Source organism: Notolepis coatsorum, assembly GCF_963971535.1.
Source record: "Notolepis coatsorum genome assembly, chromosome: 1".
Taxonomy (NCBI): domain Eukaryota; kingdom Metazoa; phylum Chordata; class Actinopteri; order Aulopiformes; family Paralepididae; genus Notolepis; species Notolepis coatsorum.
The window spans coordinates 32,306,626-32,334,233 of record NC_140165.1 but is presented as its reverse complement, the minus strand read 5'-3'; the positions used below and the strand labels follow the sequence as shown (position 1 = coordinate 32,334,233).

The following is a 27,608-nucleotide window of genomic DNA, read 5'->3' as shown; positions in this document are numbered from 1 at the left end:
ATATTTCAAATTGCATGTGTCCGGATGGCAGAATTCAGTACTGTATCTACAAAACCTTCTGTTTAATCATCTTCCCTTTATTCATTTGCTTAGATTTTGTGTACATGTGATCTCAAGAAGGTGCTGAATGAGTTCAGTGGCAATTTTCATGTCTGGTCAATTTTAGCATGGTGTTATTCATCGTCAAAGATGCAAAGAAAAATATATATACTGATATATATACTGTATATATATATAATTTATATTCTCCTTTGGTTCATTACAATTTACTCAAGCCTAGTAACAGACACAATATTTCTGACACTGGGAATACATTCCCTGAGATCCATAGATGTCCCTAGATACCAAGAACATGCAAATGGACCTTGTAGAAGTGGAGCAATCTTCCATTTACTTAGGTATGTATTTTTAGGAAGATTTTCAGGGAGGGCTAGGGCTTATAAGGTTAAGTATGAGAATACAACTCCTGCACACTGTTCTTTTACTGGCAATAGACTTTATTTAAAGTATAATGTCCTCAGACCATCAGGTAAAAAATAAAGAACAAAGAACATTTTCCAGGCAAATATAGCCAACACCTACTCAGGTAAGACCAATCAGGGAACACCTACTCTGTATGCATTTAGCCTCTTAGAAGAAACACATCCCACCATCGATGATGGACACAGTTCATAATGGACAGCAACTACATCAAATGTTGTACTTAAAGTAAAGTATGTTGCAAGTAAAAGGACAACAGAATACTAAAAATAGTATTGAGCCTGAACTAAAGACACCTAACTTCCCCAAGTCGTCAGTCGTCACGGGTGAATCGCTTTCACAAATCAGTGGCAGCTGCTTGAGGTGTGTGTGTGTCTTGGGGAGGTGTGGATTTGACAGTGGCGTGTGGCAACACCTCCCACTTGCACATTTGCCATCCCAATTAACAGAAAGCAGGCTAAAACGGGATTATGAGCAAACATGCTATGTGAAGCAGCTGAGGTGAGAGCATCAGAGAGAGAGAGACACCTTTTAGGATCTTGTGATATCACATACACTGGCTTCTTGCCGTAGTTTGCTGTAGGGGTTTTGTATGTCAACTAACCAAACATCTGTAGGAGTTTTGTATGGCAACTAACCAAACATCTGTAGGAGTTTTGTATGGCAACTAACCAAACATCTGTAGGAGTTTTGTATGGCAACTACCGGTAACCAAACATCTGTAGGAGTTTTGTATGGCAATTAACCAAACATCTGTAAGAGTTTTGTATGGCAATTAACCAAACATCTGTAGGAGTTTTGTATGGCAATTAACCAAACATCTGTAGGAGTTTTGTATGGCAACCTACCAAACATCTGTAGGAGTTTTGTATGGCAACTAACCAAACATCTGTGTGCTAATTCTTGTGGCCCAATGTTGACCGTCTTTGCCCACAGAACAGTCATTCCAGGGCGCCCCAGTGGCGCGCCATGTATAATACGCTTGTAGCGTAATTGCAACGTCCTGGGTTTGAATCCGGCCCAGGACATGTGATGCATGTACATGTGATGCATGTCCTCGCCATCTCTCTCTCTCTCTCCCAATTTCCGAACTGTCCTGTCAATAGAAAATGCACTCAAAAATATCTTAAAAACAAAACAACAGACTTTCCAATTCAAATCTTTAGGTTATGTATATAATCCCTGTCCCCTGAAGGAAGGGAATGAGATGCAACAACACATAGGTATGGGGTATCACGCTCATATGTTACCGGCTAAAGATTAAATTACACCAGAAGAGGCCCCGTCTCCTCTCTGTCAACATATGCCACTTAGACAAAGCCTTTATTCTGAAGCCACTCTTTATTGAGCACCAGGGGCTGGATGAGGCCCAATTGTGTTGTATCTCCTTCCCTTTCTTCAGGGAACTGGGGTTATATACATAACCTAAAGTGCCCTCTCAGGCCATGGTTACACTTACAACGTTTCATTTTCGAATTATTTCGTTTGCATGTCCAAGTTAAAAGGCAACGCCGTTTTGGCAGGCAATTTCGTTTTCCTAGCGGCAACGCTCAAAGGGGTTTTCATTTTGAAAACTCGCCGGCAACAGTGCCATGTAATATGCGCAAGCCAGATACGGAGCCGCTCACGCCCAACGCCCATGCGCAGTAGACACCGCCGTCCGCGTGCCCTTGATATGACAGATGATGCTATCACAGAAGCTGCTAGAACAAGACGCAAATATTATTGCTCAAGATGTAAAATACGCTAGGGGAGGGCACTAGTGAGCAATGCATGGAGGGGGGGGGGGGGGGGGGGGGGAAGAGTAAATAAATAAGAATTAAAATAAATTAATTGTTCTCTTATTAATATAAACTATGCTTGATTTTTCCTCTTTAAATGCAGCCCTAAGACCATAGCCTAAATTAAGGCTGACTGAAGATAGCCTATTATCTTTTAAATTATTATTACAATACTTCTATTATTATTATTATTATTATTATTATTATTATTATTATTATTATTATTATTATTATTATTATTATTATTATTATTATTATTATTATTATTATTATTATTATTATTATTATTATTATTATTATTATATAAGCTTAATTTTGGCGGGAGGATGGGGAGGTATGTGATGTGTTTATGTGTGTTATTGTGCTCTCACATTGTTCATGATGTCCTATTTCACTCTATAAAGTCTGATTATGATGACTCCTAATATCAACCCTATACAGGATGGTAATATCACTTTAGCCAGCTGGAATGTCCAAGCGTTAAATACTCCCGTTAAACCTAACCAATAAAAGGTATTATGTCTCGGAACATTGGCTTGCAGTTGCATTATTGCAAACTAAAGAAATGTGAATTCAAGAAGTTTAAAACGAAGTTTAGCCTATTCAATTAAATTAGAAGCCTATAGCCAATGTTGAAACAAACTGCTCTGAAGGTCCAGATTAATGATTAGACTTAAGTCAAAAACACACGGCAGGCCACGGATAATAAACTATCGATTTATATGGAATTCGTTAAACGTTGTTGTCTTACTTATTATTAAACGTATTATTTATTTCTCCCAAAATGAAGGTTCCGAAGACCGATAGACCTGTATAGGCTGTAGCTCTCTCCCCAACGACACGGACACAGGTCGGTTCTCTTTAGAAACAGGATTTATTATCTTGGGATCATCATCACAACTCCTCATCCCTCTCACGCCAAACTATACTTATTGAATGAACACAGTACAAATGCAACGGTTACTTACAATACAAAGGCGCTTATTATATGTCCTTTTATCGCGCTATAGACAGCATGAGCCCACGCACCTGCGTATTGTACTAAACGTTGGGCTGAGTTCGGTTAATGATGCCATAATTCTCTGCTGTGCTTTTAGGCACACACACACTAACATTGAGTGTCGTTGCATGCCAATTAAAGACCTCTGCGAGACAGGTCCTGCATTATTATACTTATACACACGCACGCTCTGTGCTCTCTCTCTCTCTGTCTGGCTTGTGCACACGACAAATACCTCCCGCGCATACACAGTGCCGTCTGGGAGAAATGTGAGGCCCTGTGCGAAATTTAAATGCGAGGCCCTGGCTGTGCGAAATGTTTTTATTAATTAATTAATGAATACTTATTTTTGCCACTTTCGTGGCCACTGGGATCCGTCTAATCTCACTCTATAAGGCCAGCTTCTCATAACAAGGTTTAACTGTGCGTGAGGTTGTTTGTAGAGCTAAATCTATATTTTATATTATTGCTATGTGTCCATTGTCATTGTCAATTATCAGTATAAACCTTCCCTTCAATATGCCATAAAGAAAAAAAAATCATCAATACGTTCCCATTTTATAGCGTCGTGAATATGAACGTTATACTAGAATGGTCTAGGCTAATTCCTGCAAAGCTAGTTACAGGGTGCTAAGCTAATAACGTTAAATAGATTGGCGTTTCGGCCATACACAAGCTAGAGTTAAAAATCTAAATGCATATGATCGATATCATGTTCCACCATGAATGCATGAAAGGGGCGGGGGAAGTAGTTTCTGATTATTGATTACCAATAACGGCATTCGTTATTGCAGCATCATACGCTGACCAGAGGCTTGGCTATGAGAGCAAGGCCTGATCAAGCTGTAATTGACGTCAAATCGCTCTTACCTGTGGCCGGTTGGATTCCAAAAAGGATTTCCCAGTTATTGATCGCCATCTGGTAGATCGATATGTCCATTGGCTGATGCTATATTCCTTTACTGCATACTGGATTCAGCGTCGCAATAAGTATTCCATGCGATCTGGTGACGCTATAGCTTCAGGCTAACAGAAAAAGTAGCCCAGAGTGGAAAAAAAGTTACATCCGGTCTGCAACAGGGAAACCTGCATTATCGAGACAGCGCCACTACCAGGATCTGGCCGGTAATGCACTTTTCCGAATCCCAAGAGTAGGGTACCGTATATCTGCAGACTGCAGTGCCGCTCCATGACATTGAGTATTCTACAAATGTGTCTAATGTGAAATATATAAGTATGTAAGCAAAACTAGATTTTAGGTCTGTGATGGAAAGTTAACATTCTATTTTTTTATATATAAAAAATTTAAATAAAAGATAATATATATATATTTTTTTTCCGCGAGGCCTCCTAGGTGCGAGGCCCTGTGCGACCGCACCTCTCGCACGCCCCTTGCGGCGGCCCTGCGCATACACGAGATAAACAAGGTCTAACTTGCCTGCCAATACACAACGTTCTGAAAAGTGAAATGAAACTAAATAGTTTTGCCTTTAATGTAACCGCAGCCTCAGTCAGTTCACTCGATACAACACATGGGATGTACAATAGCAGCTCGGAACAGACATCAGAAAGCCTGTAGATAGTAGGACCTGAATTAACACTCACATTCCCCAAATTTTTTACAAACCCAGTCTGTTCCGGTGATATAATTGGCGGGAGAACATTTTCCAATCATTTGGCAAGCATCTTAGTTCATAGTTTGGCATCCACGTCTAAAAGGCTGACAGACCTGTACGAACCTGGTTCCTTAGGGTCTTTACCTTCCTTTAATAGAACTGATATAGATGCTGGATTAAAGGTGGGAAAAAGGGCCTTTGCCTCTAAGGCTTTTTTTAAATGCCTCAAGCAGCACTAGAGACATTCATTCTGAAAAGGCTTTGAAGAAGTAAACCCATCGGGGCCTGGGTTTAGAGCTTTGCATGCTTTTAATTGCTTGTGTTAAGTCCTCAAGGGAGAAAGACTCATCCAGACTGACCTTATAGCAGTTTATATATTTTCAGTTTATCTAGAAATTCACTCATTAATGAGGGGTCACCTTTGGACTCTGAGGTATGGAGATTTATATAGAAAGATTCAAATACCTTATTAACTTCTTGTTGGTCAGTAAGAATTTCCTCTATAAGTCTTGATGCGGCTGCTTGACATATTTGATGAGCCAACAGACATCCAGCCTTCTCAACCTGCTCATACAATCTATATCTGGACTGTAGTAGTAGCTTTGCAGATTCATCAATGGAAAGGAGATCAGGGCAAACAACCTGTTCCTTTTATAATGAAAAACGGTTTAATGCTATGAATGAATGAATGAATGAAAACTTTATTTAACAGATTGCAGAATGGGTACAATACAGTACGGCTCAATACATACAATTGTTAAGGGGATGCAGACCTGAGAAAGACGTTTGTCTTGTTTCCATCAGGGTCCCCCATTTTCAATTCATATAGACATTTATGACATACACAACATACATGACATTTATGGCATAGGGACATATAGGTATTTAGTACTGATACATTTGTATTCAAATATACAGTACTGTTACCCCTAGATCCTGACAGAGTATATACATATGATGGGGAGGGGACTGTACATTAGGAGGGGGTGGGAGGGAAATATACATACGGCGGGGAGGGAATATATACATGCGGTGGGGAGGAGACTGTCTATTAGGAGGTGGTGGGGGTTTTGGGCATTTACGGTGGCCAGTTTCGAATTGCAGCCTCCCGTAGGTGCTCTTTAAGAGCGGTTTTGAATGTGGGCAGGGATTCACATTCCTTTACAGCTTTGGGTAGGGCGTTCCACATTGTTGTGGCATAATTGCGAAACGTGTTTAGTCCCTTGTTTGAGCCGAATCTGGGTTTCACATGATTTGTTGAGCTTCCTCTGGTGTAGTGGTTGTGGTATTCACTGACCTTTGGGAAGTATTTTGACATGTACATGGGCACCCCGGTCGTATAGTGTATCTTGTAGACCAGGCCCATTGCAAGTTGCTGTACTCTGTCGTCTACTCTAAGCCATCCTAGGTTGGCAAAGTGGGCAGGGGTGAGGTGGGTTCTGGGGTTCAGGTCAAGCAGTAGTCTGACCAGTTTGTTTTGTGATGTTTGTAATTTTGTTTTAAGCGCCTTTGAGGTGCTTTGGTACCATGAGGTGCACGCATAGTCATAGTACCCTTGAATGAGTGCTCCTGCCAGAGTCTTCAGGGTATTCTTGTTTACCAGAGAGGAGATCCGGTACAAGAATCTAGTTCGTTGGTTGACTTTTTTTATTACATTGGATGCCATTTTGTCACAGGAAAGATTTGCCTCTAGGATGGAACCCAGGTAGGTAATTTCGTCTTTCCTTGTGACAATATTGTCACCCACTGTAACTGAGAATCCGTCGGTCTTGCTGAGTTTGTTATTTGAACCGAAGAGAATGGACTCTGTTTTGCCCATGTGTAATGATAGTTTGTTATCAGCGAGCCATATGCAGATTTTGCCTAGTTCCGTGCTGAGGGTTTTTTCAACCTGCAATTTGTTCTTGTCAGAGACCAGCAGGGCTGAGTCGTCCGCAAACAGGAACAAATTGCAGTCACAGGCTGACGACATGTCATTTGCATAAATTAGGAAGAGTAGCGGTCCTAGTATGCTTCCTTGTGGAACACCACAGCTCACTGTGAGGGGGGGGGATAGAGTACTGTTTACCTCTACCATCTGTTCTCTCCCCTCTAGGTAGGATTGCATCCAGCTCACTGATAGGCTATCAAAACCAATTGCTTTTAGCTTGTCCATTAGAATGGAGTGATTGACAGTGTCGAAGGCCTTTTGTAGGTCCAGCATGACCATGGTTGCAACAGTATTCTCAACATTTAATTTTAACACATGTAGTCTCCAAAAACTACCACCATCTAAATCATTATTTATCAGCATTGGGTCACACATTTTTTTTTTTTTTTTTTGTATTTTTTTTTTATTATTATTTTTTAAACAAACACATAAACAAACATGACAACACACGATAAGATACACAAGCATTAGTTGACAGTGCACATCCAATGAAATCACATTTTAGTTAATTGTCATATATAGGATATACCCTTAATACCTGTTATCTAAAAACCTACACACATGCTCCAGCTCGTACCCCCCCCCCCCTCCCGGACCCCCCATTGGATAATCCATCCATTTTACCTCGCTCCTAACCAGACATTACCATTATATGCTAGCTTTTATTTTCTCCACCACTTCTAACCACAATGTCATTTTGGATTCATTGAGACCCAAAATTCTTGCTGTAGATATTTCTTGATAGATCACATCGAGATATGTAATAATCCAGACCTTTCGGCAGATTTTTTCCGGTTGGAACCATCGTGATGCTATCAGCTTTTTAGCCACTGTGATACCCGATAAAACCAATCTCTTTAGCTGTGGATGTACTGCACACTCAAAAACATCATTCAGCAGTAATACAGAGGGGTGTACAGGTATATTCCAAGTTACGAGATTTGATAATTGCTGGGTCACCTCTTTCCAGAATATCTTAACTGGTGGGCAGTCCCAGTACATGTGCATAAATGTCCCCTCGTCCCCATTTGTACATAAAGAGCATTTGGAGTCTTGTATAAGACCCATTTTTTTCAGTCTTATAGGAGTCAAGTATGTCCTGTGAATATAGTTAAGATTGATTTGTTGATGGTCCGGGTTCCTTGATGTGAGTCGAACATTTGCCCAGGCTTCTTGCCAATCAAAATCACTTTCCAGGTCTGGTATATCCCTCCTCCAGACGGAGTCTAGGTCGAGGGTTTCATATGAGGACGTTAGTAATTGATGATAAGAATTTGTGGTATCTGTGGTGTTCAATTGGTTTCGTTAATGGAACACCTTGAGTCTTCAAACATAACAATAACTGTAAGTAAAAAAGATGTGTGGACTTGGTGAGATTAAATTTCTTCTGTATTTCTTCATAACTACAGAAACCCTGTTTGTTAAAAACATCCCCTAATGAGTGTATGCCTTGCTTTTCCCATATAGGGAATCTTATAGGTCGTTTTTCAATCAAGAGTGCATTGTTATTGAATAAGGGAGTATGATTGTGCCATTTATGTGGGTTAGGATATTTTTTTTGTGTTTCACGCCATATCCGGATCGCATGAGTAATTATGGGGCCAAATTTCCGTTCATAATGCTTGATTGGTAGTTTAGTGTATGCTATGTCCTTCAGTCTATGTGGGGCTACTATGTTTTCTTCTAATTTTCTCCAGGATACTAATGCTTGGGGATCAAACCATGTTGTCAATGGTCTTAATGTGTACGCTTTAAAATAGTGGAAAAAATCTGGAAATGACATGCCACCGTCTGCTTTATTTCTCTGTGCGGTGGATCTTTTTATACGTGGTGGTTTGTTATTCCAAATAAATTTGTATGTGGAGGAGTGTAATATTTTCCAGTAACCCTCTGGAGGGGGTAACGGTAGCATTGAACTGAAGAAGTTGATTCTAGGTAGTACGTCCATCTTAACTATTGATATCCGTGGCTGTACTGAGTTTTTAAGTTTTGCCCACCTATCAAGGTCGTCTTTGATTTTGTTTTGGATTTTTGTGTAATTGTGCTTCACCGTTTGTCTTATGGTGGGGAATATTTCCACTCTCAAGCATCTAAAATGTTTTACCATAGGTATCTCTCCTGGGAGGGTTATATCTTTTTTTGCAGGGGTGTTAAGTGGAAGGAAAGCCGACTTCGGCCAATTTATCTTGAATCCCGATAAATCTCCAAAGTTTTCTATCAACTTGAGCAGATGAGGCAGTGTGGTGTTGGGGTTTTGCATGAACAGTATTACGTTGTCCGCATATAAACACATTTTATTTTGTGTGCCCTTGATTACGATTGGTTGTATGGATTGGGATTGTCTTATATATTGTGCTAAAGGTTCTAATGATAGATCGAATAGTCCGGGACTAAGAGGGCAACCCTGTCTAGCTGAGCGTGATACCGGAAATATTCCGGAGGTGATTATACCTTTTACATTTTAACATTTTTTTGTTATTGCCCTCACTGGGACCTGGCTAACAAAGGAAATGGAATCTCTATGTAAACTACCTGATTACAATTTGGTTCATTGATACAGAGAAGCAAGAGTAGGTGGAGGTGATATTAATTTTGCCATGAGAAATTAATAAGTCAAGATAGACTGCGCTCACAAAATATAACACTGGGTGCTGAAATCCCGTGGAGTATATTAGAAAAAGAAAGCAATACGCTTGGACCAGCACTCACAGATTTTGATTATTTAATGGCAGCCTGAAACAAACATGTTTCGGAACAATTTATGTTCCTTCCTCAGTGTTGATGGCTATCATCATTGAAACTGGGAGCAAACACACCAACTAAAATGAGTGGAACTTTGTGTACTTTCCTCATTACCACTATGTACCTTCCCTGACTATCAGAAAAAGATTGGGAACAAACAAAAGAGGTTCTCTTACTTAAAAAGAAAATTGCTGCCCCTCTAAACTCCAACATTTTGGGAAATTAGCTTATTTAACATCTTCCCTGGAGTTAGACAAGAAGATACATACCTTTTTTGTCTCTGTGCGTGCATTTAGCTTTGGGAACAGTCGCTCCGTTAGCGTAGCTTAGCTTCATCACTGGAAGTGAGGTAGGACAGTAGCCTGACGTTCCCTACAGGTTTGTTGATATTCTCATTCCTTCAAAGCATCCGAACCGATTGAAGTTTATGGATACCATGACTTAAAATCCTCTTACCTTGACGATTAAAAGCCTCCCCAATTTAGAAAACAGTAATCCAATGGCTGGTATTGATAATATAATACTAACTGCTGCACGCTCTGAGCTAACCGGAGCTAACACAGAACAGGATGGTAAAGCAAATATAATGACTTCCTTTCTGGGGTTTTCAAAATAAAAGTGCGATGTTTATAGCAGCGGAAAATGTATATTGTGTACATTATTTAACGTTAACACGAACCTAAACTAACTTTAGGTTAGTTGTAACGTTAGTTTAGGTTCGTGTTAACGTTAGATAATGTACAAAATAAACGTTTTCCGCTGCTATAAACGTTGCACTTTTATTTTGAAAACCCCAGAAAGGAAGCAAACAAAAGCGGGACCCGTCTAATGCCTGCCACTGAATGTGTTAATGAGCCTATCAGGGTAACATGTGTATATTATGCAATCTCTTCATGGAAGCAGACTGGATTTGAAGTGGTTTGATCCTGTTGATATCCAGGGGGATATACATCAAAGGGATTTAGTCATAATTTTCACAACAACGGCAGTTCTAACATTTTGGGTAATTTTATATCAACATACCCTCTTTTAAAAAAACATGATAGTGAATGATTATTTTATTTAAAAAAAATGTACACAAGGGTGGCTAGGTGGTGCAGTGGGCAAGGCACTCACCACCAATGCTGGAGACGCTGGGTTCGAGCCCAGCTCTCCACATTGTTTTCAGTTTGGCTGGTCATCCGTACTAATACAATTGGCAGTATTAGGGGGAGGGAAAACTGAGGGGTGGGGATCGGACGTTGTGGACAGCGACTCCTACAGGTCGGTTGGTGCGCCTGCGCAGTAGAATCAAGAAGCGATGGGGGCGGCGCCCCTCCAAAGCGCAGACCCCTGACGCTGAAAGATCGCGCCGCGCAGGTGAAAAGATGCGACGGCTGCTACCTCGAGTATCAGAGGGGACTCGTGCTATGTATGACTTAGTCCACATTGCAGCCGGCTTGTGGGAGGCAAGAAACAGCGTTCGAGACAGGGGAGGGTTGAATTGGACGATACGAAATTGGGATGGGAGAAAAATAGAAAATGGGAGAAAAAGTGGATAAAAAAAAATAAAAAAAAAGTACACAGTCTCTCAGGGTATTTGTTCTATCCTTTCAGGCTGGCTACATCCGTATTGACGGCAGCGTGCCATCTTCAGAGAGAATGCAGCTGGTCAACCGGTTCCAGAATGACCCAGACATTCGCGTAGCTGTCCTTAGCATCCAGGCAGCCGGACAGGTATGCCATATATATACACACACACACACACACACACACCACACACCACACACCACACACACACACACACATATATATACTGGGAGCTCCGGGGCTCATCATTGAAAGGACGCTATTGATATTGAATGTCAAGTCAAGTAATTTATTTATGAGAGCCAACCAAAGTGCTGTACAGTCATAAAAAAGCATAATACAAAAAGGCACAGCAGGACAAGACGGAACAATCAGACAATCAATCAACAGTAAGCCAACACATTATAGAGTAGCACAAAGTACAATATAGCACATAGGACAATAGCGGGACACTAGACATGGGGTTATTTTATTACTAAAGTACAATGAAGCAACCTACAGGATAATGGAGCACAAAGCACAATGCGGCACAGGGGACAGAAGAACACAAGAACAGATACAAGGGGGAAGGGGCAAGTTAAAAATGCATGGGAGTGTGTGAGTTAGGGTGTGGGAAAATCAGGATTTATTGAAGGCTAAGGAGTAAAAGTGTGCTTTTAGTCAGGGCAGTTCTGATCTCCAGGGGTAGCTGGTTCCACAGCTTGGGGGCCATGGCCTTGAAAGAGCGATCGCCTCTCTTTTTGAGTCTGGGGGGGGGGACACCAGCCGAGCCTGGTTGGAGGATCTTAGTGACCTTAGTGAATGTGTGTGTGTGTGTGTGTGTGTGTGTGTGTGTGTGTTTTTTAACAGGAACAGGACTATTTTAAGAAAATAAATGTTGCACACTCATAGGTGCTTGTAAAGCCTGAACAATGCTGTTGCTTTGAAGGCATACGGTAAGTGTGGAGCCACATTTATACGTTTATATAGGCTATAATTCGTCCTAGCTGTGATGCGAGTGGAGGCTGCAGCTGACAGGAGGTGGAATAGCCAACAATCAACCCAGCGACACAAAGCCTTAAAAGTAGAAAGAAATATAGACATTTGATTGTGGAAATGAATATCTAATTGTGAAAGGAAAGAAAATGCAGCATATATCCTTTCAACTTAGGTCTTGCGTGGGTCGTTGCACTAGCAGGTGAATATAGACTGCTTTTGTAGTTGGAAGTAGCTCTATAGTCATGGTAAAATAACATATATGGCAATGTTTTCATGGTTCTGTACCTCACCATGGCTATATCTTTCATCATTAGTTGATTAATCATTTCATCATTTTAGTTGTAACTGATACATGAAACAAAGTGTCAGGGAGTGCATGCTTGGAATCAGCCAACTAAATTAAATAAAGTAAACGTCTGATTTATTACTCTGGCACAAACTGAACCGTTCTTAAATTGTGTTTTCAACGGGCGGCTACGTGGCGTAGTGGGCAAGGCGCTCACCACGAAATCTGGAGACGCTGGGCTTGCCTGTTCGAGCCCAGCGCTCCACATTTGCTTTCAGTTTAGCTGGTCGTCCGTACTAATACACATTAGCCGTATTAGGGGGTGGGAAACTGATGGGTGGGGATCGGGCGTTGTGGACAGCGACTCCTACAGGTCGGTTGTTGCGCCTGCGCAGTAGAATCAGGAAGTGTCGGGGGCAGCGTGAGCCTCCCACGCGTTACTCCTCGCCACTGAGAGATCGAGCTGCGCAGGTGAAAAGATGCGACTGCTGTTACCTCAAGTACCGGAGGGGACTTGTGCTATGTATGACTTAGTCCACATTGCAGCCGGCTTGTGGGAGGCAAGAAACAGCGTTCGTGACAGGGGACGGTTGAAATTGGATGATACGAAATTGGGATGGGAGAAAATATAGAAAATGGGAGAAAAAGTGGATAAAAAAAAATTGTGTTTTCAAAGAGTAGTAGTATCAAAAAGAGTCATTTGTGCCTTCAGAATAACCATTTGTTTATTCAGAAACTGGCTAAACTTGCTAGAATGCTAACATTAGCTGGCACTCAACAACAGTGAAGATAAGATCAGATCACTACTCGCCACAGCTTTTATTTACATGATTGCAGGAGGGATTAGGAGTTTAAACTAGGGCTATCAGTTTATCGTGTTAATTAGATTAATTAATTACACAGCAAATTATTGCGTTATGAAAATTAACTCAAAATTTATATAATAATAATAATATATATTTTTTTTTAATAAAATGTCTTTTTAATCTCATTCATTCCATAAGAACGTAGAATACACATTTACAGATTTATTTTTAATATTGTCCATTTGCATGTTCTTGGTATCTGATTCTAGGGACAGTATGGATCTCAGGGAATGTATTCCCAGTGTCAGAAATACTGTGTCTGTTACTAGGCTTGAGTAAATTGTAATGAACCAAATGAGAATATCAATAAAAAAAAATGTATCTTTGACTGTGAATAACACCATGCTAAAATTAACCAGACCTGAAAAATCTAAGCAAATGAGTAAATGAAAGATGATTAAACAGAAGGTTTTGTAGATACAGTACTGAATTCTGCCATCCGGACACATGCCATTTGAAATATGATTATAGAATATAGAATATCAGGCCTAAAATGGTTATGCGATTAAAATGTGATTAATTAGATTGATTAATTACAAATCCTGTAATTAATTAGATTTTTTTTAATCGCCTGACAGCACTAGTTTAAACATGTAACTGACAGAGGGCTTCCGGTTTACGCTCGGATCGGATGGATGTGTGACTTTTCCGAGCTCCGTCAAACCAAGCAGTCACCATGTGCAGTATGGCTCAGCGGCCCGTCAAATAATAACACAGTATTACACTCTGGTGATAACGTTAGTTAGCAACGAACTCGATTCTTGTACCGGATCTCCTCACTGGTAAACAAGAATACCCTGAAGACTCTAGCAGGAGCACTCATTCAAGGGTACTACGACTATGCTTGCACCTCATGGTACCAAAGCACCTCAAAGGCGCTAAAAACAAAATTACAAACATCTCAAAACAAACTGGTCAGACTACTGCTTGACCTTACTCCTAGAACCCACCTCACCCCTGCCCACTTTGACAACCTAGGATGGCTTAGAGTAGACGACAGAGTACAGCAACTTGCAATGGGCCTGGTCTACAAGATACACTACACGACCAAGGTACCCATGTACATGTCAAAATACTTCCCAAAGGTCAGTGAATACCACGATCACAACACCAGAGGGAGCTCCACAAATCATGTTAAACCCAGATTCGGCTCAAACAAGGGACTAAACACGTTTCGCAATTATGCCACATCAATGTGGAACGCCCTACCCAAAGCTGTAAAGGAATGTGAATCACTACCCACTTTCAAAAACACTCTCAAAAAACACCTAAGGGAGACTGCAACCCGAAACTGGCCCCTGTAAATGTCCGAACACAACCCCCTCCAATGTACAGTAAATTACCAAGTATGGTCTTGTCAATAATCCAATGTACAGTGTTGTTTGTATAGTTGTACAGTGTCCCCCACCCACCCCTCCTACCCAACCCCCCCCCCTACCCAACCCCCCCCCCCCCCACTCCTAACCAACCCCCCCCACTCCTAACCACCCCCCCCCCCCCCCCCCCCCCCCACCCACCCAACCACCTCCAATGTACAGTCCCCCCCCACCCCCACCTACCCAATCCAATGTACAGTTTCCACGCCTAACGTATATACTCTTTTCTTTCTGGACTCTTTTTGTATCACAAACAGTACTGTAATTGCAAATCTGGTATGTCATAAATGTATAGATGGAGCAGTACTGTCTATCTGTATGTCATGTATGTCATATATGTTACGATGAATTGAAAATGGGGGACCCTGATGTAAACGAGACGAAAGTCTTTCTCTGGTCTGCATCCCCTTAACAATTGTATGTATTGAGCTGTACTGTACTGTACCCATTCTGCAATCTGTTAATAAAGTTTTCATTCATTCATTCATTCATTCATTCATTCATTCATTCATTCATTCAACCAAGCTAGCCTGATAACGTTAGTTAGCAACCAAGCTAGCCTGATAACATTAGTTAGCAACCAAGCTAGCCTGATAACGTTAGTTAGCAACCAAGCTAGCCTGATAACGTTAGTTAGCAACCAAGCTAGCCTGATAACGTTAGTTAGCAACCAAGGGGAGCATGTCTATGTTCCCCGGGTCCTATGTTCCCCGGGTTCTATGTTCCCCGCTTTGATTGATTGATTGAAAATTTTAGACCACCAGCCCTGATTCCAAACTCTCACCTTAACCAGTTTGAAAGAGGGCCTAAGCTTAACCGTTCGAAACAAGGCGGACATTAATAATTAATAAAATAATAAAAATTTATAAAATCTTCAACCTATTAATCAATCAAAGCGGGGAACATAGAACCCGGGGAACATAGGACCCGGGGAACATAGGGATGATCCCCAACCAAGCTAGCCTATGCATTGCAGGCTTACCTGGCCAATGTGGGTCCTCCTGGACAGATAGATTTGTTAAATCAGAATATCCACAGTGGTGTGCTGTGCTGGTCCCCAGTAAAGGTCCCGCCGGCGAAAAATAAGTTGCTGCTCAATGAATGAATCCGAGAGAGGAATCCGAATTTCCCCTCTAACTAGTGCTATATGCTTCATTGCATCGTTAATAAAGTGCCATGAATATTCGCCACTGGTGGCAGCTACAGGCCCCTAAGTCTCCTCGGAGCCGACCTAAAGCTATATGCCAAGGTTCTAGTCACCCGACTTCAAAAGCATATGACATCTCTAGTTCACCTTGATCAGACCAGCTTCATAAGAGGCCACCTGGTTACTGACAACATCAGACGGTTACTGCACGTGATTGATGCCAGCAAGGATGTTGCAGTCCCTACAGCAGTCATGTCCTTGGACGCAATGAAGGCATTTGACAGATTGGAGTGGTCTTACTTGTGGGCAGTTCTTAGAAGGATGGGGTTGGGTGAGGGTTTCATTCATATGATCAAAGTTCTCTACACAGGGCCTTCGGCCATGATCTTAACGGGGAAGTTCTGCTCGCCACTCTTCTCTGTCTCGCGCTCTTCTAGACAGGGTTGTCCTCTTAGTCCCGGACTTTTCGCCTTATCCCTCGAACCTCTAGCTCAATACATAAGACAATCCCAAATTATATCTCCTGTTTCAATTCAGGGCACACATCACCATATCAGTTTATACGCAGATGATGTACTCCTGTTTATGCAGAATCCCTCCGTCTCTCTACAGATACAGCGCTCAAAACTCAAACCTCTACTGCTCCTCTACCACTCCTCCACCACTGCACTCCAAACTGATTGTGTGACTCCTATTGTTCTTGACCGGGCCAGATTTCACACCTCCACTTCCTCCCACAGGCTGGGCAGATTTTCATCTTACATTTTTATTCGTCCCAAATGTCCCAGCCCCATCGGATTTCTTAGCTTTTTTCACTGTTTACTTAACATGCATTGCAACACTAATATATGGTCAGTACCCCAAGTCAGACTGCCCATATACAAATTATTTTGGGGGTCTGAGGGCAGTAGCCCCCGACCCCCTCCCTGGGGAAGCACTTAAGTTAAGTGCTCCCTTTGTTCACCCAGCCACCAGCCCCGGATAATTAACACCCGAGTACTAGACTTAAGTGGCACACAAGCAGCAACAAGCAGCAGACAAGCAGCAGAATTGGTTTGATTTTTGAGCGCTGCGTCTGAGTACCTCATCTGCTCAGCATGATAGATGAATTTGGCAGCCTGTCCGGCTTTAAGATCAACTGGCCAAAATCTGCTTTTCTTCCACTTAAAGAGCCTGCGAAGGCTACCATCCTACCTGCAAACATACTTATGGTGGAGCACTTTAAATGTCTCAGGATTGAAATATTCCCCACTATTAGCCAGACGGTAAGGTATAATTACTTCAGCTTGGGTGACAGGATTACGAATGACTTCAACAGATGGTCCAAATAAAAAAAATCATTACAGGCCCGTGTGTGAGGGCTGGGTAGGACTGCTTGCTGCCCAACGAGGGGGCGTGCCGAACATTCTTCCTAGCCCACCTGTGAGTGGTTGGTAATCAGCTCCTCAGGAGAGTATTAGTACTGCTGGTTGCCTTCCACTCCTTGCCAGGTCGTCTTGTGGCCACCATCTACCGCCGCGCTCCTGGTGAGACATCGTCGTCACCAGGCATGCGTTGTTCATGGCACGGGGTACCACTCAGTGGTACCTCACTGAGTATTAAAGATTTGAGCAGAAGCGCGTGCACGCACATGCACGCGCTCGCGAGAACGCGCTGCGCTCGGCTCGGATCGTTGTGTTTACCTGCGGCGCTACCTCGCATTATCATAACAATAGCCGCTATAGGCTGGTGTCTTCAACCAGTCTGGGACTCTTTGTGATGTAAATATGGAACGTCCCAAGTTGCCGCTGCCCACAGAGTGCACCGCCGTCCAAAGGTGAACGACGGCGAACGAAGGGCCAAATCAAAACAGCCGTCAATTCCGAATTGACAACTGTTTTGATTCAACCCCCCACCCACCACCACTCACCCCCGGACAACAACACACTCTGCAAACAGCAGCAACCCGGGACATTCCATATCTACATCACAAACTTCGGGACTGAGTAGATAATTAATCTTCTCTTTATTTTTATTATTTATATTAAAACTGAATCAAACCATAAACAAGGTTGCCTGTTGGGATGTTAGATCCTAATGTGAAAAACTGATTTTATATGTCTGCACTTTATGTGCTCATTTTATGCCTGTCTTAATTCTGTTGTGAAGCACTTTGAGCTGCAGTTTCTGTATGAAAGGCTATACAAACAAAGTGTATTATTGTGCGCGAGGGAACATATGCGCATGCGCGCGGGGCCGCGCGCGCGCGGCGTCATTATCCTGCGTGGCGGCTCAGCCCATAATAACAACGCAACGCTGGTCGTCACTCTCTAAACTTCCACGGGAGGATTTCTATGTTCTCACTGGGAGACGTCGTGCCACTCTGTACACTACCACCTATCGCCGTTTCCTGGAGTGGGTCATTGTCTTCGCTCTCTAGACTTCCACGGGAGGATCCCTATGTTCCCACTTCAGATGTCGTGCCATTCTACTTTGCTACCATCTACCTCCGCATCTCTGGGGTGAGACGTCGTGCTAGCTACTTCCCTACTTCCTCTTCATGGACCTCGTTCCTGGGGTGAGACCTCGTCATCGCTCTCTATTGTTCCACGGGAAGATGCCCGTGATCTCACTCCATTCCCCTTGGACCCCCTGTTTGCTGCGTTACCCGTCGGCAGCATTCTGGTCGGGAAGATGCCCGTTGTTCTAGAAGATTCCTGTGTACCCTTTTGTTCGCCCTTTAAAGGCACAGTGCTGCAATTTTTGTGTTCTTGGACTTTAGTGTTTTTTACCCTTAGTGCTGCTTTTTTGGTGTATAAATAAATCATGCCCTTGTTTTGGCTAACTCTGATTACCTGTCTGTGTCATGCAATTGGGTTTGCATACAATCCTTAACATTGTGCGTCAATAATTAAAATGAATATTTTACCCAGAATTTACTTTATCAGCTCCATGCTCCCGTTACCTCCTCCTGTTTTGGTACTGGCAGAAATTGCACTCTGCCTCATATAAATTCGTTTACTTTGGAACAATAAATGCCCGCGCTTGAAGAGATCAACTGCCCAAAGGAGTAAACTCGATGGGGGCTTAGCATTTCCAGACTTTAAATATTATTTTCAAGCTTTCTCTCTGAGACCTCTGATCACTTGGTTTGACGCTCAAGCAGCCGTGTCTTGGCGACCATTGGAGGAGAAGATGGTGTCCCCATATAGACTTCAGGATATTGTGTATACCAACATATCAATTAAGCAATGCAATGTGATCACACACATGTGATCCAAACTTGGCCTGACACCCAGAAAGTGGGTACTAACCGCCATCAATGGCACACGCATTCCCCTCTATTCAATAACAATCTCCTCCTTATTGGACAACAACCTATTAGGTACCCTAGATGGGAAAAGAAAGGCATCCACACGTTAGGGGATATCTTCGATAACTCTGGTCTCCACTCTTTCCAGGATCTATCCAACGGATATGATCTCCCCGGTACCTCCTTTTTCTTTTATTTACAAATAAGAGCAGCTCTGAAGGCTCATGGCGTTCCATGGGACGTTCCACTAGTGACTAGTGCATCACCGTTTTAACAGAACATTTATGACAAAGAGACATCGAGAGGCTTTGTTTCTGACTTTTATCGCCATTTATTTATGTCCTCGTATAAAGACCTCCCCCTGGATACGATTTGGAGAAAGGATGTCCCGGAGTTGGATGTAGATTTTGATTGCGATGCAGTCTGGGAAAATGTTCGGTTATCCTCACGCAAGCCAGATCACCAACAGATTCATAAAAATTTTGTTCACAGGACTTATTTAACCCCTAGACGATTTAATCTAATGGGTCTCAGACCTGACTCTCTATGTACCTTGTGTCCAAACGGTGCCACAGGAACATTTATGCATATGTACTGGGAATGCCCTCCTGTTGAGATTTTTTGGGGACATGTTACCTCTCTCAAGGCGGCTGGGTGGCGCAGCGGAGATTGCGCTTGTCACCAATGCGAGAGACTCCGGTCTCGAATCCGGGTGTCTGCATTGCCTCCGGCTTGGGCCAGCCGTCATACTAACTCGTTTGGCTGAATTAGCGGGAGGGAAGTCGATGGGGTGGTAATCTGGCGTTGTGGACAGCGACTCCTACAGGTCAGGTCAGGGCGCCTGCACAGCAAAAGACAGGAAGTGGTGAAGGCAGTGTGACCTCCCACGCGTTACACTTCACCAATGAGAGTCCGCGCTGTCGGGTGAAAAGAGAGCCGCTGGCTATTTCTGCATGTGTCGGAGGAAGCATGTGGTAGACCTCAGGGCTCCCGTGACCGACCAGTAGGGGGCACATGCGCACAACGACCAGGTAGGGGAGGGGGGAATTGGCATAACGACTAAATTGGGATGGGAGGAAAAGCACAGAAAATCAGGCGGAGAAAAAGAGGATTTAAAAAAAAAAAGAGCGAGCGACTGTCCATGTATATCGGTTTTAGTTTTTTTGGTGTTTTTTGTATAACTAATTATTAGGGATGCTCGATATTGGCTTTTTTACCGATACCGATATTCCGATATTGTCCAACTCTTAATTTCGATACCGATACCGATACCGATATCAACCGATACCGATATATGCAGGGTTTCCCCCCAAAAAAACTGAATAATTTCAGGTAACTAATAATTTCACTGGATGCATTCAAAAGGCTTTCTAAATGTAAGCATTATCTGTGCAAAATATGATAATTAAAAAAGTAAAAATTAACATTACATATCTCTTGTTGTTGAATTAAACCAACATGCATACTTTTGACAATAAATAAAATAAGAATTGGTTCTTACTTGCTTGCCTGGGTAAATAAAGGTAAAAAAAAAAAAAAATTGTTATTGTTTTTTTTTTTTTTTTTTACCGATATCGATATTTTCCGATATCACATTTTACTGCCGATATCGGCCGATAATATCGGTCGGCCGATAATATCGGACATCCCTACTAATTATGTATGTGTTCTGGGCCCCTTTGGATTTGGGTCAGAGGGTCACGGGCTCGGGGTGGGGGGGGGGGGGGCCCTGCTTCGGGGCCTCGGCGGGTCGTGGTGTTAAAGAGGCATGATGCTTTGACTCGCTGGGGTGCCGGACTCCTCGAGGGTTGGGGATCGTGGCTGCTGTGGATGGTGATGGAGGGGGCTTGGGATGATAACTGTACAGTCTGTCTCAATTATTGTCTAGTCATTGTTGTCTTAGGTTATTGTCCTGGGATGTCTTTTTGTGTATTATTGTTATTATTGTATTGTGATATGTTTTGTTTCATGTTGGAGAAAAAATTAAATAAAAAAGATTTGATAAAAAAAAGAAAAACATGTAACTGACAAACATATTGATATAAATCCCATATGTTATATGAACCATTTATAGATCTCTGGTATTCTGCTCTACAGTATTCTGCTCTATATAGTGATTAACCATTCATAAATCCCTCTGGTATTCTGCTCTATATAGTGATGCGAGCATTCATACATATTTCTGGTATTCTGCTCTATATAGTGATGAAGCATTCATAGAAAACTGGTATTCTGCTCTATATAGTGATGAACCATTCATAAAAAAAATTTATTCTGCTCTATATAGTGATGAACCATTCATAAAAAAAATCTGCTCTATATAGTGATGAAGCATTCATAAAATCCCTCTGGTATATAGAGCACAGAATACCACTATATATAGAGAGCACAATACCAGAGGGTTAAAGTTAGGGTTCGATCCCCAGCAGAAACATTTAAATGTTGAATATGTAATATATGTATTTATTTGTAATACGTACAGATTTTCGATGCAATATGTAAATATCTTACTTATGGCTATAACAAATAATAATAATAAAATGTATTTATAAAGCGCTTTTCAGGGACCCATATAACATTTAATGTACCTTTTATCCTGTTGTCGATTAGTACTTTTGAGTTAGTTTTAAGTGACATGGAGCTGCTCGTCTGCTCCTCTCAGGGCCTGACGCTCACGGCGGCGAGCCACGTTGTGTTCGCGGAGCTGTACTGGAACCCCGGCCACATCAAGCAGGCGGAGGACCGCGCTCATCGCATCGGACAGACCGGCTCCGTGCACGTTCACTACCTCATCGCCAAGGGCACCTTCGACACGGTCATGTGGGGCATGCTCAACAGAAAGGTACCCAGGCCAACCTGTAATGATGGTTTAAGAAATGTTTGGATGTAGGACAAAGTATAAACGTCTTTTGACAGTATGACAGTATTTGAAGGTATAGTTGTCCAGTACAAATTACAATGATATTTTTTTATATATTTATCTTGTAATACAATTGTCATGGTGCTATTTAATTCAAAATGGTCTTATTATTTATTTTCTTTACTATATATCGTGGACGATGGTATAGTAAAGATCCATACCTTTGCTAGGATCCATGACGGTATACCTTTATATTCTGAATATAAATACAACTGCAGCTGCCATAACAAGAAAAACGAAACACCAACAAAGAAAACATACACATACACCAACAAAGACCCCCCCCGCCCCCCCCCCCCCACTGTTTTCACCCCTAACCATGTCACTACACTGTCTTGCTGAGCTAGTCAGCAGAAACCTCTCAGCTTTTGCTCCCTCGAACATAAAAGATAACTATAGCATAGTTCTTAATTCACCGTGTTATATTACATAACCTATATATCAATATAATTAGTAAACCGGAATATGATATACTATATTATAGGCTAAAAAACACCAGTATTGGAATACATTAGAGGAACAGCCCATAGAGAACACATTAGAGGAACAGCCCATAGAGAACACATTAGAGGAACAGCCCATAGAGAACACATTAGAGGAACAGCCCATAGAGAACACATTAGAGGAACAGCCCATAGAGAACACATTAGAGGAACAGCCCATAGAGAACACATTAGAGGAACAGCCCATAGAGAACACATTAGAGGAACAGCCCATAGAGAACACATTAGAGGAACAGCCCATAGAGAACACATTAGAGGAACAGCCCATAGAGAACACATTAGAGGAACAGCCCATAGAGAACACATTAGAGGAGACATTACTGTATAAGACGTGCCTTCCAGGAAACGGTGACGGGCAGCGCCCTGAATGGAAAGAAGGAGTATCTGAAAGCTGAGGTGGGAGACGAGGACAAATGGGACTTCCTGAACTTCTCCAGCGCCTGGACGCCTAGCGAGACGCCCCTGCTACTACAGGGAGACTCCGGAAACGACAAAGACCCGGTGTTCTTTTCCCACGTGAGTCTGAGATCCCACGAGAAGCATTGTTTGGTCAGCAGTAGAATGAAGAAAGTGCTCTTTGGGAAGAAAACGTTGTTATTTTTATACACAAACTCACACAAAAAAGAAGTGAGTGTACGTGTTATAGATGCAGTTTTCGTTTAGTTAGACCATTATTGAGAGTTATTCGTTTTAACATTTGCCAAAATGCTTGATTGTGTCAATAGCGCTCCGTTGCCCCTAGCAGCGGTCAATTATTTCTCGATAATTCACCGCTGCTATGGGCAACGCGCAATAATGACCGCTGTTAGGGGAAAGATAGCCTCGCAGCCGGACTCTCGCAGCGTTATACCATGCACAGCCTGCAGAGCACGGCTGTGCAGCGCCTGTCCGAGGCAGGTCTCGACAGTACACCATGCATTTGATCTCGTCTTGTCGATGGTGTAAAATGAATTATATTGTTGGTAAGTTAGCCCTGTAATAAGCGGGATAATGTATACGTTGACACTGCGAGATTCAAACCTAAATAGACTCAGATTTACCATATGCACAGCTGCACTGCATCAGGTGTAATCAAGCCCATTGTGATATTTCCTCCGCCAGAGGAGCAACAGAACAACCGCGTCTGCATTTGATCTCGTCTTGTCGATGGTGTAAAATGAATTACGTATATTGTTAGTAAGTTAGCCCTTTAATAAGCGGGATAATGTATAGCTATACTCGGTCATTGTCGCAAAATAATTTACCTTGCGTTTAGAACACCTCGGATGCGCCTCAGTGTTCCAGAACGCAGTGTCGGTCAATTATTTTGCGACAATGACCTCGTAGCTATACATTATCCCTTACTTAATGAGTTTGAATTATGTCCTTCAGTGTAATCAGAAGACACAGAATCCTTTTGCTGTGTTAAGTGTTAATTACAGTATTTCTTTCATTAAGATTATTACTTACAGTGATATGTTATATGAACTCTTGTTATATGAAAAAAGGGTATTTTCAAGAAAATAAAACACACATACAGCCATGCCAAACATGTATGCACCCTTGACTCACAGTTTCATCTAAATATAAGTTGAAACTGACAAAGGTATTTGGACTCCACACATTTCTCATGTCTTATTATTCTCGTGTAGTCAGAGTATACACACTCACATCTCTCTTCCAGGTTCCAAAATTATTAATAATTAAGACTGGTAACACTGTCGGCTCCCAATATTTGTCTTACTTTATTGCATTAAAGGTCTATCTTTTTAATGTAATAATGAGCTCCCATGGGCTCTTTGTATAGTAGGTTTTGAATGAGATTACTATTCTTATGTCAACATTACAGAACCTTGGATTTTGATTTAAAACTTTAATATACTTATACTATAGTTGTAAACCAAATTACACAAAGAAATCCCATCGAATGGCATTCTGCCACATGAAGAGGATGATTAAAGGGTTGTTTCGTTGTAATTCATCAAATATTTAGTTATGATTAATATGTTTGTGCAATTGAACACATGTAATTATTGTTATTTCTGTGCACTCTCTCTCTCTTCCATACACACATACACTCTCTTACACATGGTCAGGACATGTGCTTAAATACTTGGTTAGGAGAAGAAAACACTTCACATGCACACATTATTGTACATAGACATGTATGAATTCCTATGCATGGGCTCAACATACCATTCCCCACACCTTCCTTTCTTAATTAAAACCAAAATTAAGCCAAAGTTTGATTAAAACCTAAATGTATGTCCTTATAAGGTAACAACTGTCATTCTCGTAAAATATGTACCTGTTTGCTATATAAGCTGGCAGATGGCCAAAGTTGTTGAATTATCTTTCCCTGATGCATGCATGAAACATTTGTCTGGACATCTTTTATTCAAATCTCAACCCACTGAACTCAGTTTTAATTAAATGTATCCTACACATACTCTACTCCCTGCAGTTTGAGAGAGACAAACAGCACGACATTCGCTCCTACTTCTCCACCGACGCCAAGGAGAAGAAGAGAAAGAGGAGCTCGGAGAGTGACATCATCCTCATCCTGTCCGGAGAGGAGGGAGGAGGAGGAGAGGGAGGAGAGGGAAGTCCGGTCAGGGGGAGGGAAGAGGAGGAGGGGGAGGAGGAGGAGGAGAAGAAGGAGGATGGGGAGGAGAAGAAGGAGGACGAGGACTCTCCCACCTCAGCGGATCGAGACTTCTCCCCACAGCTGAAGAGGCTGCGTGGCCCCTTGTGTAGCCCCGGCGACCTCAAGCCTCAAGCGGCGAGCAAGCGGAAGAGGAGGTCCCTGCCCGCCGGGAGAGCCGGCTCCTTGGCCTCCCTCCTCCTCGCACCCCGCAGGCTGTCGGAGAGGCCCACGCCTCCCCTCACGGACAAGTGGAGCTGTGGCATGTGTACCTACGCCAACAGCAGACTGCTGCCCTACTGTGAGATGTGTGAGTCTCCACACTCCACACTCCACGCTGGTGAGTGAAGCAATAAACTGTAACTCTAAGGCTGACCCTAATGCTAACCCTAGCCTATTTCTTTTTCACTTCAGTCGCTGTACGCTCCACTCCAGACACCACAATAACCTCATCTATTATCTCGTCCCATGTCGCTTTTTTTGGGTGGCCTTGTACCGTATTGACACTATTAAATAAGATGTCACGCTAAGATGTCCGCCAGCGTGGCTACATGAGTAGAGCTCCGGACTTGATTGATTGATTGATTGATTGATTGATTGAAAGTTGTATTAACAGATTGCAGAATGGGTACAATACAGTACAACTGTACATTGGATTATCGACGAAAACCTTACTTGGTCCCAAGAAGAGGGTCGTGTATTATTGGGTTAGGTCATTTACTGTACATTGGAGGGGGTTGGGTTAGGACATTTACAGGGGCCAGTTTCGAATTGCAGTCTCCCGTAGGTGCTCTTTGAGAGTGGTTTTGAAAGTGGGTAGTGATTCACATTCCTTTACAGCTGTGAGTAGGGCGTTCCACATTGATGTGGCATAATTGCGAAACGTGTTTAGTCCCTTGTTTGAGCCGAATCTGGGGTTAACATAATTTGTGGAGCTCCCTCTGGTGTTGTGGTTGTGGTATTCACTGACCTTTGGGAAGTATTTTGACATGTACATGGGTACCTTAGTCGTGTAGTGTATCTTGTAGACCGGACTCATGATCGGAAGATCACCGGTTCGAGCCCCGGTCAAGGCCGTTGTCGGAAAGTGGTGTTGTTGTCCAGCAGGGGGCACTCTGACCTCTGGACTAGTCGTATAGCTGCGAGTGCCATTCTTCGGATGATACGCTAAACCGAAGTCCTGACTGAATCCAGGAACGCCAGGACGCCTATCACAAGGAGTAAGGGGTTCCCCGACATTCCTGGCCAAATTCCCAATCAGGTCTCTGACATCAAGGCCACCTAATCATCCCTTTCCCCTTAATTGGCTGATATCAATCCCTGTCTCCTTTCAAGTTTGTTTATTATTTGTCAGAACAAAATACAGAAAACTTTATAATGAAATGCTTGTTTCTGTATGAGCCCCTGAGAGTGTGCTACATACAGTCAAAAGAAAGTAAGTACAAAAATATTAAGTAAGTAAAAAGTAGGTAAATCAATATAGATATATACAATACAATACAGAGTAAAATGATTAACAGTGATGTAGAATGCAGATGTACAAAACTGGAAATCACCAGTTTGATACGATATTTGCCGATATCACAACGTCTGCCACGATACGATATGATTTGATTCAGGTGCCTGCGATCGATACGAGACGATATTATATGCCCATTTAACACAATCAGTAACATTTAGATCAACTCAAAAAAGGCAACTGAAATATCATTTGACATTTTTATTTGTGAGCTCTTCCAGACATTTAAATGAAAAACAATCTATTGTCGGGCGGCTAAGTGGCGCAGTGGGCAAGGCGCTCGCCACTAACGCAGAAGATACTGGGTTTGAGCCCAGCTCTCGGCGTTGCTTCCGGCTTGGCTGGTCGTTCATACTAATACAATTGGCAGTATTAGGGGGTGGGAAAGCCGGTGGGTGGGGATCGGATGTTGTGGACAGCGACTCCTACAGGTCGGTTGGTGCGCCTGTACAGCAGAATCAGGAAGCAACGGGGGCAGCGTGAGCCTCCCACACGTTACTCCTTGCCGCTGAGAGATTGCGCTGTACAGGTGAAAAGATGCGACAGCTGCCTCCTCGTGTACTGGAGGGGACACGTGATGCAAGGCTTGGTCCACATTGCAGCCGACCAGTGGGAGGCATGGTCTAACAACGTTCGAGACAGGGGAGGGTAGAATTGGATAATACGAAATTGGGATGGGAGAAAAATAGAAAGTGGGGAGAAAAAGTAGATAAAAAAAATATATCTATTGTTTTTAATACAAATAGACCTCCTGTTCACTGTAAAGTGCCACATTTTGATATATTGAGCTTTAAACTTTAAGTAAAAAAAAATTTAACTCACAACACGCACCCTAAAACCCCTTCCTCTCCCAAACCGTTCCTACAATTGTTTTATGTTGCATGATGATCATGAATACATTTATTATGTATTGTATTTATTATGTTTAAATATCAACGTTATCTGTCCATCCTCAGTAAATTTACTATACCGGTAAATAT

The 27,608-nt window shown here is 42.4% G+C and overlaps 1 protein-coding gene across 1 annotated transcript in view; it reads left to right on the top strand.

Annotated features, from left to right (window-relative positions):
- The window catches only part of zranb3 (zinc finger, RAN-binding domain containing 3), a 202,725-nt gene that overhangs the window by 71,175 nt on the left and 103,942 nt on the right, over positions 1–27,608 (top strand). The window contains exons 10-14 of the mRNA XM_084315238.1: positions 11,146–11,265; positions 21,726–21,905; positions 22,829–23,002; positions 24,930–25,076; positions 25,194–25,449. Of these exons, the coding sequence (XP_084171364.1) occupies positions 11,146–11,265; positions 21,726–21,905; positions 22,829–23,002; positions 24,930–25,076; positions 25,194–25,449 (877 nt within the window). The remainder of the gene's footprint in view (positions 1–11,145; positions 11,266–21,725; positions 21,906–22,828; positions 23,003–24,929; positions 25,077–25,193; positions 25,450–27,608) is intronic.